General features: G+C 38.0%; 1 protein-coding gene across 3 annotated transcripts in view; it reads right to left on the reverse strand.

Moving 5' to 3' along the window:
* LOC124789396 (set1/Ash2 histone methyltransferase complex subunit ASH2-like) overlaps window positions 1-12,220 on the reverse strand; it is a 126,769-nt gene that overhangs the window by 43,470 nt on the left and 71,079 nt on the right. For all 3 annotated transcript variants that reach the window (XM_047256735.1, XM_047256744.1, XM_047256752.1), the window contains exons 5-6: window positions 8,607-8,784; window positions 4,255-4,460 (exon numbers count right to left, since the gene is read on the reverse strand). In XM_047256735.1, the coding sequence (XP_047112691.1) occupies window positions 4,255-4,460; window positions 8,607-8,784 (384 nt within the window). The remainder of the gene's footprint in view (window positions 1-4,254; window positions 4,461-8,606; window positions 8,785-12,220) is intronic.

Below are 12,220 nucleotides of genomic sequence, written 5' to 3' on the forward strand. Positions count from 1 at the left end.
TTGCTTTTTTGAAGAGATGCAGAGTCACGTGCAGCTATTTAAGGAATCAAGTGTGTTCATTTAGCAGTTAACGTAAGGCCCTGATGAAGGCTAGCTGCAACGCTGGCCGAAACGTTGGCGCATTTTAAATTATGACGATGCGGTCTGATACCCTGAAGAATTTTATTGAAGAATATCATTAGAATAAGGATCCACAAACATCTATGATCAAATAACTATGTAGAACATATATATTGTAAATTAAGTACTAGTTCAGAAACCTCTTGCACACTTTTGATTAGAAAACTGCAAATTATATCACTGACCTGTTTGTATATTCACAGATTCATATTATTCATGAAAATAAATAGTTTAGATGCAAGTGGTCAACTTCCAGTTACTAAAGGAAACTTGAGAACTCCATGTACTAAATTGCCACAGCGTTGAAGTTAAAAAATAGAACATTCTAAAATTTGAAGTATCTTTCTAAAATTATCTGCTGCAAAATGCTTTTGCAGTACAGAGCTACACAGTAGCTTGCAACATAAATATAAAATTTATATTTTGGTAAATTATGCTTAAGCAAATTGGGGCACTGTAGAACATAATAAAAATTTGATACTGTAAAATAGATGTGGACATATTTTGTAGAAATGAACTGACAGTATAATGTTTCTGTATGGAAAGTGTGAATAATATTACTACGAGGGCTATCCACAAAGTACATTACGTTTTGGAATTAAAAATAAATAAAATATTGGAATTTTTTTTTTATTACATACAGATGAAAGCCACACTTAAATACTACTTTTCTACATAGTTGCCATTTAAATTAAGGCACTTATCGTAGCGATGGACGAGCTTGGAAATTCCTTCGTCGTAAAATTCGGCCGCCTGCGCCTTCAACCACGTGGTTATCTCTTCTAGAAGCTGTGCGTCGTCATCAAAACGCTGCATAGCCAACCACTTCTTCATTGCTGGGAATAAGCAGAAGTCGCTCGGTGCCAGGTCGGGACTGTACGGCGGATGAGAAAACAACTCCCACTAAAAAGATTCGAGAACTTCACGAGTGGCATTTGCCGTGTGGGCCCGGGTGTTGTCGTCAATCAGCAAGATCTTTGAGCCCAACTTTCCCCTGCGCTTGTTTTGTATTGCTCTTCTGAGGTTGTGCAGAGTTTGGCAATACCTTTGAGAGTTTATTGTAGTGCCTCTTTCCAGGAAATCCGCAAAAATCACACCTTTTCTGTTCCAAAAGAGGTAACCACGTGGTTGAAGGCGCAGGCGGCCGAATTTTACGACGAAGTAATTTCCAAGCTCGTCCATCGCTACGATAAGTGCCTTAATTTAAATGGCAACTATGTAGAAAAGTAGTATTTAAGTGTGGCTTTCATCTGTATATAATAAAAAAAATTTCCAATACTTTATTTATTTTTAATTCCAAAACATAATGTACTTTGTGGATAGCCCTCGTATATGTAGACATAGTTTACACTTTGCTGTTAGTTTATTAACACAGAATGATACGAATATTTTTCAAAATTATGTCCTATAGAAGTATTATTTCACTTCATTCATTCATTCATTATGTTTCATAGCTCCCGTGAGGAAGAGAACCTCTGGGAAGTGGAATGAGTCAACAAACTCTTGATGCTCATACAGCAACTTATTTCCTCCAAGAGTGTCCTCTATCTTTCACATAGTCATGCTTCTACAGTTTTGTATTTATCTATGAGCCATTCCAGCTTTGTCATTTTGCACTTTCTGTCAATCTCATTTTTTAAATGTTTATATTCACTTCTGCCTACTTTAGTTGCTGCATTTATACATGTTGTCCTTTCATCAACTAAATTTAATATCTCATATGTTAGTCAAGGATTTCTCCTAGACTATGTCTTTTTGCTTAATTATTCATCAGCTGCATTCATTATTTAATCTGCCAGAGTTATGTACTCACCTTCTATTTATTTCTTGCACCTACTCAGTATATCAATGCCTAATGTTGCATTTGACTTGTTCTACATAACACTTAATCTTCAGTGTATCAAATGATTTATGAACAAATTAAGTAAAATACAACGTCATAAATAAACAATAATAATATAGACTTTCTACTACTTCCTATTTAGAGATAATAAACAGAATTCTAGGAAAGAATTGAAATAAGAGCATAGGTTTTATTATAAAGAAACAGACCAAGGAGAAAATTCAAGTGTAGCTTTTAGCATAGATAACAAAAATAAAAACAATATTACAGACACTCTGAACCATTTCTTATGACAGATAAAAGGTCCATATCATCTTATGTCAGAAGAGTCATGATAATAAATGTTAGGAGACAGAAAAAAAACAACCAGAAGTTTACTAGTAAATTACTGTTTCTTTATGAAGAGAACAGGGAGTGTCTCAAAGAACCCATGAAGCCACTAATCTGGCAAAGATGGAACTCACAGAAGGCTAATGATAGATGGAAAGACTTTCTTACTGCAAAAAATTTGGAGGAACAGTGATTTGTTCACGGGGTAAAGAGTACTTCCTACAAAAACCAACAGGACACAGATTGAGCATGAATTCAGGAAAAAACAACACAAGGAATTTCTCCAGAATCTTCACACATAACCTCAGTAAATATATCTCTTCAAGTATGTACTTCAGAGCTCCCAAACAAAAACTGGCTTACAACAATGAGGGCAGTATCTGATTCTTTCAATATATATTAAGTCCCTTTTAATTGTCAAAATTTGCTTTTGAAGAGCCCATGCAGTTCAATACCGATTCACTTCTACCCACAAAAGAGCTTACAGGCAGATCACTCAGTTCCTAAGGCGCAAACACAGCACCAGGTGAGAAAAACCTACTGGACATCATCCAAGAGATTTCGGAAACACAATAACTGTCCTGATACAATCACTTCATAAGAATGGCACCAAATCTGCCTGCTGTGCCATTTCATTCACTTTGACAACATACAAGAGGTGACACTTTCACCAAAGTGAAATTTGAAGAAAAGATTCAGGGTCAGGAAGAGTGTTAGGCAAGGAGACAAGCTCTCATCTTTACAACTGTATGCTGGAGAAAATTATTTGTGAGTAGACCAAAGATACATACAATAAAAAGGTCAAAATGGAAACACAATGGGCTGCATGAGTTTAGATCTGAGAACTCACTTATTAGCTTTTCCAGATCATCTTGCACTCTTTCCTCATTCCCTAGCATAATGATTATAAATATCAATGAAGTTGAAACCCTGGCAGCCAAGTTGGGCCTCCAGATCTACTTTGAAGGAAAATGTAATTTATAATTAACACAAAGATGGCATCCAGAAAGCTAAATACAGATTACAAACATCTGGCCACCTAGGAGACTGGATAGTAAACAATACCACTGAGAAAGAAGTCCTCATGTTTACGGTCAACAAGATGGAAGTGCCAAGTCAGCTGGCTAGAGGTGCCACAGCAAACAGTGTCGTTTAACATCAAGCTCAAACACCAATGTGCAGGCTTCTGACCAGAGGCACTGTACACGAAAAAGTGCCTCATGATGAACAGGAAAGATTTGAATGAGAAGTTAGATGCCAAGGAAAGAATTATCTTAAGGAAGATCTTGGGCCTAATAAGAGAGAATAGTGAGTTTAGAAGGGAGCATAGCAACAAATTCTACTCACATGTGTAAAAGGTGATGGACACCATATGAAACAGGAAGATCGCTTTCTACAGACACACAAGACAACTGCTTGGTTGAGTTGGATCTTCAAGTAGCAGTGATGACAAATGAAGATATATAGAGTTGTGATCTGTTCAAGAAGAGGCTTCATACACACCAGCATTTCCAAACAAATTCAAAGGTTAAAACTGAAGAAAACCTGAACTGAAGAAAGAAAGAAGGCCCACAGTAAGGTATTGGGTGCTAGTTAAAGTTGAAACAAAGGCAATATTGAAACAATGAGGCCTGCAACAGGCAAAAACTAAAGAAAAAAATACTACAAAAATTTAAGGAATCTCAGACAGAATAGCAAGACCTAAACGCAAACAAAAGATATTTAATGGATATTATTCATTGTGTTCACATTCTAGTGAGGAAGCACAACCCTTGTGAAGAGTTATAAAAGCTTGGAAATGACAGCAAATGCTATATCAAGATGGTAATTTCCCATTGCCATTGCCTAATACTTCTGAGTAATTATAATCCTTATATAAATCCACACCAACACCACCAGCTCTTAACTATAAACACCAGTTATGAATCTTCTCTTGCAAAATAGCAATGTGACATACTCACCTGCCTAAATGGAGCATGTGGATCAGGCTCTGCAAGGAAATAACGATACCCATCCTTATTGAATGGATGTTCCAAAGGATAGCCATGGGCTGACAATTTTGGTGCAGTTGCTTCAGTTACTCGACCCCTCTGTCTACCACCACCTCCCTGATCAGATGCTATCTTCCTTTTTGTACTTCGACCTTTTACGGTACTTGATGGTTGTACTACACATGTGACAAAAGACAGAAATCATAAATAATATCACTCATGCAGAGAGAGTACAGCATGTCAAAGGATTATGAGAGCTATGCATAGTTACACTGATAAGCACATTTTATTAGTAGCTGTGAACAAATTTACGGAAAAAATAACAGATGCCGTATGATCCATTTACAAATATTACAACAAATTTTTAATTCTTTAAACAGGCACACACATTCTTAGAATCAGTTATGAGTAAAACTACAGTGAATAATGAAACTGCTCATCCAGGATCACTTTAAGTTTCAATTTGGATTTCTTAGACAACTCCAATGATATATTCCACAAACCCTTTTTAAATGCATTATTTAAATTCAATTTTTTAATGTCCAATACATTTGATGGATGCTGTATTGAGTTTCAGTCCTAAACATTTATGTAATAACATCATTGCCACCATCAGCCATTTAACATCCACTGCTGGATATAGGCTTCTTCCAGACTCCTCCATATTGTTACCATCTTCAGCTTTTCACATACAATTCTGTCCTGCTTTTTTCTTTATGTTGTGAATCCATCTTCCATTAGGCAGGCTTTTCTTATCATGGAAAATCCTAGACAGGATCTTCTCCATCCATGTCCCATCTATTTGTCTCCCTATACAGGGTGTAACAGAATGACATTTTGAAAATTTGGGAGATTGTAGAGAATGATATTTTGAACGTTTTAATAAAAGGAACCTACTGTAATCTGGAAAACATTTATTGATAGTAGGGAATCTATGGCTTCATTACTGTAAAGTACATGTTCACTGTGATGATAATCAACTTCATTACATAATGTGCAACAATGAACAATGCTTTCACTGATTCTTTGTAAGATTCCATGCTCCCTCCAATGGCATCAAACACTGTAAAGATGTGTTCAATAAGCTCAGGTAGTGTTCCTCCTGGCTTTGAGTACACAAAAGACTTTAAATAACACCAGAGGAAAATGTCAAGAGGGGTGAGGTTAGGGGAGTGCATAGTCCAAGGGACTAGAAATCTCCTCCTCATTGCTATCTGATTGAAGTTTTCCATGAGTTATGCTGTGGCCTGATGATGTGCACTGGAGCACCACTATTCTGAAACCACAAACTAATGTGCAGTTGCAACGGAAAGTCCTGTAGAAGTTCATGCAATGCCTTGTCCAGAAAGTTCATATACCAAGCACTATTCAAATAATCTGGTAAGATATGAGGTCCAATAAAGTGATCTCCAAGAATTCCACCCCAAATGTTCACTGACAATCTCATCTTGTAACTTCTCATACAGGTCGTGCATGGATTTTCAATAGGCCAGTGGTGAATGAGAAAACTTCATTTCACTTCTGTGACTGTAGGTTCCTAATATCAAAACACACACAGTTTCATCCTCTACAATCTTGAAAATTTTTTAAAACATCATTATGTTACATCCTGTATGATCAGCACATCTCCATTTAAGTTTTATATCTAACAATCACGCATGACTTCCGTCTTTTCTCTTATCCATTTCTTGTGTTTCTGTCACTTCTTCTCATCCCAATGTATATCTTTCCATTGATTGATTCACAAGCCTCAAATTTTAAACAATATGAGCACTAAAAGTCCATTTTACACATTCACAAATTGGTACTGGTAGTATACACTGACTATTGACCTTCAGCTCAAAGCACAGACCATCTGTTTAAGGCACATTGGGATTTTACTTCTGAATACAATATTCATTTTCCTGAATGAGCTCCATTATTTTCATATTACTGTAATTATTCCTCAAGCCTGTATCATATTTGCTCTTTTAAGTTCTTCCATCTTTTGCTGAAACTTCTCTGGATTTAAAGGAAACAAAACAATGTCACAACAAAATGAAAGCAATCCTTTCTTTAACCCAGTTGAATGATGTGAAGACCTTTTCCATGGCTGCAGAAAATATTTTGGTAAAATGGAATCCCACTGATTAACTCCTGCCACAAGTCTGAAGTTTTCACTCACATGACACAATCAAATGGAAGCTGTAGCCTTGTTGTATATATATCCTTAAACAAATTGATGTAAGTAGTTTTTATTCCTCAGTTCTCAGGTTCTATTAGCATAGATTGTATTGTGATAGAGTCAAATGCTTTATCATGGTCAATACACACTACACGGAGTGGTAACTGATATACACTGCTTCTTTTTATAACTTTCTTGACCACCTGTAGATGGCCCATTGTGCTTCACCCAATTCTAAAGCAAGCTCGTTCTTTTCCCTGGTTAAACACTAAAGTGTTTTCTGGACGATTTGTAAAAACAAATTGCGCATTATTGACACAAGATTGATGGGCCTATAGTTCTTCACATTGTCCTTGCACACTTTCTTGTGAATTACAACAAATACAATGTTGTTCCAACTATCTGGTATCATTCTCATATGCAAACATGTGAATAACTGTGGAAGTATTTAATGTGCCTAAGTGCTTTCCCTACTTCTTCGGACAGTTCTTCTGTAATGTAATCATTCTCATAGTACACTGCCTAAGTATTCCATCATTTCTCAGCCTGCTGGGAAAACTTCAAGAAACATGCGGCCTAAGTGTTCATTTCCTTAGGTGCACTTAACAGATTTCTGCAGAAAGCTTCAGACATCTTCAGTATGGTCTCCCACTTTGCTGCAACAGTCAACTGGCATCCAGACTGATACGCTTTGGTGTCTACCAAGGATAAGTGCCTCTTTCAATTTCTTATGACTCTGGTTGTTCTGCATTGTCTCCCTTGTAATTCTCTAATTATACTTTCTGTCATCCTCTTGTAAACTTTAGTGAATAGTTTTCTTTGGATCAGTTAACTCCATATTTCTGTTCCACTTACTTTCGATTCTTTTACATTGTTCTACTGTCTTGTGTGCTCTGAAATTTTGATTTGTATGTGCTTCTTTGCTTCTGCAATGTATTTCAATGTTTCCAGTATAATGTTTGTGAAAACATCATTTCTCATACTTAAATTTACAGTTTCTTCATCCTCCAGAACTTTAAACCTGTTTGTTAATTCTAACTGGTACTCTTCCTCTTACGTATACACTGTCTATATTCGGATATGGTATGTACAAAAAGTTCTGCACTGTAGCTTACACAAGGTCAATGTTTATTCTTATTTTATCCCAGTAAGTCATTAGACACAAGAGAATTGTATTGAGAATATTTTGCTCTATGAGCATGAAAAGTAATCACAATAAAATGTAAATGATAAATATAAATCATTTTGCTAAGCTGTACAGTACTGTGGTTAATTATTTAACACCATGGCAGATCTAGCATGATAAATCAAGCAAATAATTAATAAACTATTCAAATAAGTGACTGGATATCTATTCTGAATGAACATAGACATCAAATAATTAAAAGATTTCATGCCAAATGATGTTGGTTGAATATCAAGTGGGAATGCTCCTTTATACTTCAAGTCTGGTACTGTGAACCAACTGAGCAAACACATCTTAGTAAATCATCTCAAAAGAGACTGTGAAACATGCTTGACAACATAAAAATGGACTTTCTTAACACGCTAGGAATTTAGTACGCTGAAAATCTTAAGAAAGTATCTGAAATAAATCAGTAAGGTCAACTTAAATGTACAGATAGGATGTTCAAGACCAATCATCTATCTTCACATTGTGGATACAAGAAAAATTACATTGAATCGAAATATGTTACAGAATCCAAAATGGATGGATAATTTTCTCATTTTTCTCTTGTCAGAAACATAAAATACCTCATCGTCTCGGAAGATGGAATGTATTTTTAGGAACTGTAGGTAGCTAATGGCCAAACTAACCAATTCATATTGATAAGATTTTGCACCAGGTTATACTTTTATAACATCAAAAAGTGAGAACTTTCCTAATAGATGGTTTGGCCACAGAGAATGCAGACAAAGACTTTTAGATTATCTTTATTTTATTGCACTCAACACAGAAAGATCTATCTGAAAGATAAGTAATAAATGATGACGTGGTACACCAATGAAGAAGAATGTTTCACTAACTTCTGCAGTTTTGTATCCAAAACAAACTAAACTTTGAGATTATCATACTGAGAAGTGTTCTATTTTCCATTTCACAATGTACCATATCAAAATTCTATAATTAGCAACTAGTTAACCAAAAAGATAATACCATGTTGAACTCCCATGTCTGTAATTTTCAAATGACCTCCACGAATCATTGCCTCATAATTTGGCCTTATGTCAACTAGTTCAAGGCCTTGAAGACCATATAATGGATGGGCATCAGTCTTCCCAGTGTCATCACATACAAATAATGTTCCTGTATCTTTCATTAAGGCACGATGGATCTGAAACAGGCAAAAACATGAAGCTAAGAAAATGACCATATCAGAGCTTGGCTAATTGACTGTACACACAGTATTCTAAAGATAAAAGCATACGATGGATACCAAGTCAAAAATTACAAGTAGACCTATAAATATAGAAAGACTGCAATATTTATTGACTCTCAGCCTAGATAGCTATGTAATAATGCTGCTATTGTTGTTAGTGTTATGCTCACACAACAGCAATCCTCTTATATACTTAGATGGCATAGCACTTCATAAAAATTAAAAGAAATTTACCACTAAGAGACTTTACACTACACACACACACACACACACACACACACACACACACACACACACACACACACACACACTCTGTACAGCTACATTATGCCAGTCAGTTGTTGAACATGTAATTCCCAGATTGGGTAGACTGAGATGAGCAGTTGTGTCAGTTGGTGTGAGGTGGGTGAAGGGAGAAAAAAAGGTGGGGACCAGGAGGAAGTGGTAGGTGATTGGCTTGGATGGAGGCAACAGAACTGAAGATATGAATATGGGAGAGAGGGGTAGCAGGTGCATGGGATATGAATGCGACACACAGGCACAATAGCCAGTGGGTTCATGCAGCACATGATGGCAATTATGTGGTTGTGTGGACTGGGAGGAGGCAACAGAACAAGGAAAAGGATGGCTATTGAGTAAATGTTGTGGTTGCGATGGGTTAGCCGAGATTGAAGCCAGAAGGACTATGGAAACGGAGGATGTGTTGCTAGGATAAGTTCCATGCACGTAACTCCTGGAAAAGGGCATGGTTCACTTGCTCTGGCCTGGGATTATATTGGTTCCTGAGGTGCACATGCTTCTTTGCAGTTGGTTCTTGGGGTGGTGAAAGGATATACTGTCCATGGGTAGCCAGGTTATATGGGAGCAACCGTTTAGTGTGGAAGGGGTGAAAGCTGTTTCAATGGAGGTACTGTAGATTGTTGAAGGTTGAACCCAGGAGGGTTATAGGAACATAAGACATACTGCAGGGGGAGTTCCCATTGTGGCTGGTTGCAGTACCCCCAATGAGAGAATCTCTACTCTTTAGACCTACACCTTCAGCCTATTGTCCACAACTTACCCTCCTTTACAAAAGATGCTAACAAATTTCCTCCAATGACTCTCCAAAGTTCCTGTTCCTTTACCACGCAGTGCCCTGCTCATCACTATTAATGTCACCTCTCTTTACAGTAACATCCCAAATGCTGATGGCCTAGCTGATATTCAACACTGCCATTCCAAATGCACTATGTATTACAAACTGTATTACAAATCTACAACCTCCTTCCTAATCACCATAACCAACTACATCCTCAATCACAATTTCTTCTCCTTCGAAGGCATCATTTTCAAACAAATCCAGAGTACGGCAATGGGCACCTGCATGGCACCTTCCTACACCAACCTATTCATGGACCATATAGAGGAATCCTACCTAACTGCTCAGAATCCCTTATCCCTCACCTGGTTCAGATTCACTGATGATAACATCTTCATGATCTGGATTGTGGATGAGGACACCCTATCTACGTCTGTCCAGATCCTTAACATCTTCTCCTATATTTGCTTCATCTGGTCCTCCTCAACCCAACTAGCCACCTTTCTTGATGCTGGCCTCCACATCAAACATGGCTACCTCTGTCAGTATCAAACCTACCAACCATTAACAATACCTCCAGTTTGAAAGCTGCCATCCATTACAAACCCCAGACTCCCTCCCATACAGAATAGTCACCCATGGCTATCCCACCTATAGTGACAAGAAGTCCTGCTCAAAATATGCCAAGGCTCTCACTGAGGCCTTCACAGACTGTAATTACCCTCCCAGCCTTGTGCATAAACAAATCTCCTGGGCCTTATCTCTCCAGTCACTCTCCACCTCCAAAAGTCCCACTGTCCGGCCACAGAGGGGCACTCCCGTGTGACACAATATCCACAGGAGCCACTGGCTCACTTTCTCCATCTGGGTTTTGACTCATCTCATCATGCCCTTAAATGAGGAATGTCCTACCTACTATCCTCCCCAACCATCACACAGTGGTATTCTGCCGCCCACTGAACCTACACAATATCCTTGTCCATCCCTACACAACCCATGCTCCCAATCCCTTGCCTCAAGGTTCATATCCCTGTAATAAATCTAGATGCAAGACCTGTCTCATACTTCTAACACAGGGCTACCTGTGAAACTAGTCATGTGATCTGTAAGCCAAGCTGCAACCATTGTGCTTCATTCTACGTGGACATGAGAACCAACATGCTGTCTTTCCACATCAGTGGCCACTGACAAACTGTGGCCAAGAAACAGTTGGAACACCCAATTACTAAGCACGCAGCCCAACACAACATTCTTCATTTTAATGATTGCTTCACAGCCTGTGCCATCTGGATTCTTCCTATTAAGACCAGCTTTTCTGAATTGCGCAGGTGGGTACTCTCCCTGCACCATGTCCTATGTTCCTGTAACCCTCCTGGCCTCAACCTCCATTAGTCACTCTTCTTCACTAACCTATCCCCTTTCCCAATCCCCACTCCTCAGACACCTATTCCACAAGTGCACCCACAGTCTTTTCACAACCCCCCCCCTCCCCCTTGCCATCTTACTTCCTGACTGCATCTAACTGCCCTGCCCTCTCTCCACCACGGTCTTCTGGCCGAAAGCTTATTTGTTTAGTAATCTTTTTGTTGTGCCTGTCTGTGACTCAACATCTCCATTATATGGTGAGTAGCAGTCTTTCCTTTTCATAATATTGCCAAGTCTTCATACACCACCCATTACAGAGTAGTGTCCCCTGTCCATTATCCCCCTTCCCTTCCAACCATACAGTATTACCATTGGTCAGATACTACTGAGGACCTGCACTGAAAGATTGATCGCCACCACATGCGTGTACGACATAGGTATGGTGTCCATTCTTTTGGGTATGCATGTCTGAAAGAGGAGACGCCATACCTATATAATAAGCACCAATGTTGAAAAAGACATTAGAAGAAAGGTTCTGAAACTTGTTGACATTTGATTAAAGCTACAGTAGTCTCTCAAACAGAAGGCACATTTTTCACTTCTCATAGTCTGTTCTCTTACATCAGTAGTTTCCAATGTAGTCTGTGCACATTAACTTTCATTCTAAGACATTTCCAGCTTTTTTATTTGTGTGTTATCTAATCGATAATTTATTAATTCTGCACATTATGTTTTCATTTCTGCAAAGCGTCCTTCCCCTTTCTCAACCTCTTTAATTACTGTTGAAGTCTCTACTCATTAATACTCATGCTTTACTTATTTTTCTAACTGTGGTTAGCAGCTTACCATCTACTACTAGATTTGCATTCTCCCTCTACATTTTTCCTAGCACTGTGATTCATCATCGGCCTTACTAACTGTCGATGTTTCCTTCTATGCTCATTCCCA

Source organism: Schistocerca piceifrons, chromosome 1 (genome assembly GCF_021461385.2).
Source record: "Schistocerca piceifrons isolate TAMUIC-IGC-003096 chromosome 1, iqSchPice1.1, whole genome shotgun sequence".
Lineage (NCBI taxonomy): Eukaryota > Metazoa > Arthropoda > Insecta > Orthoptera > Acrididae > Schistocerca > Schistocerca piceifrons.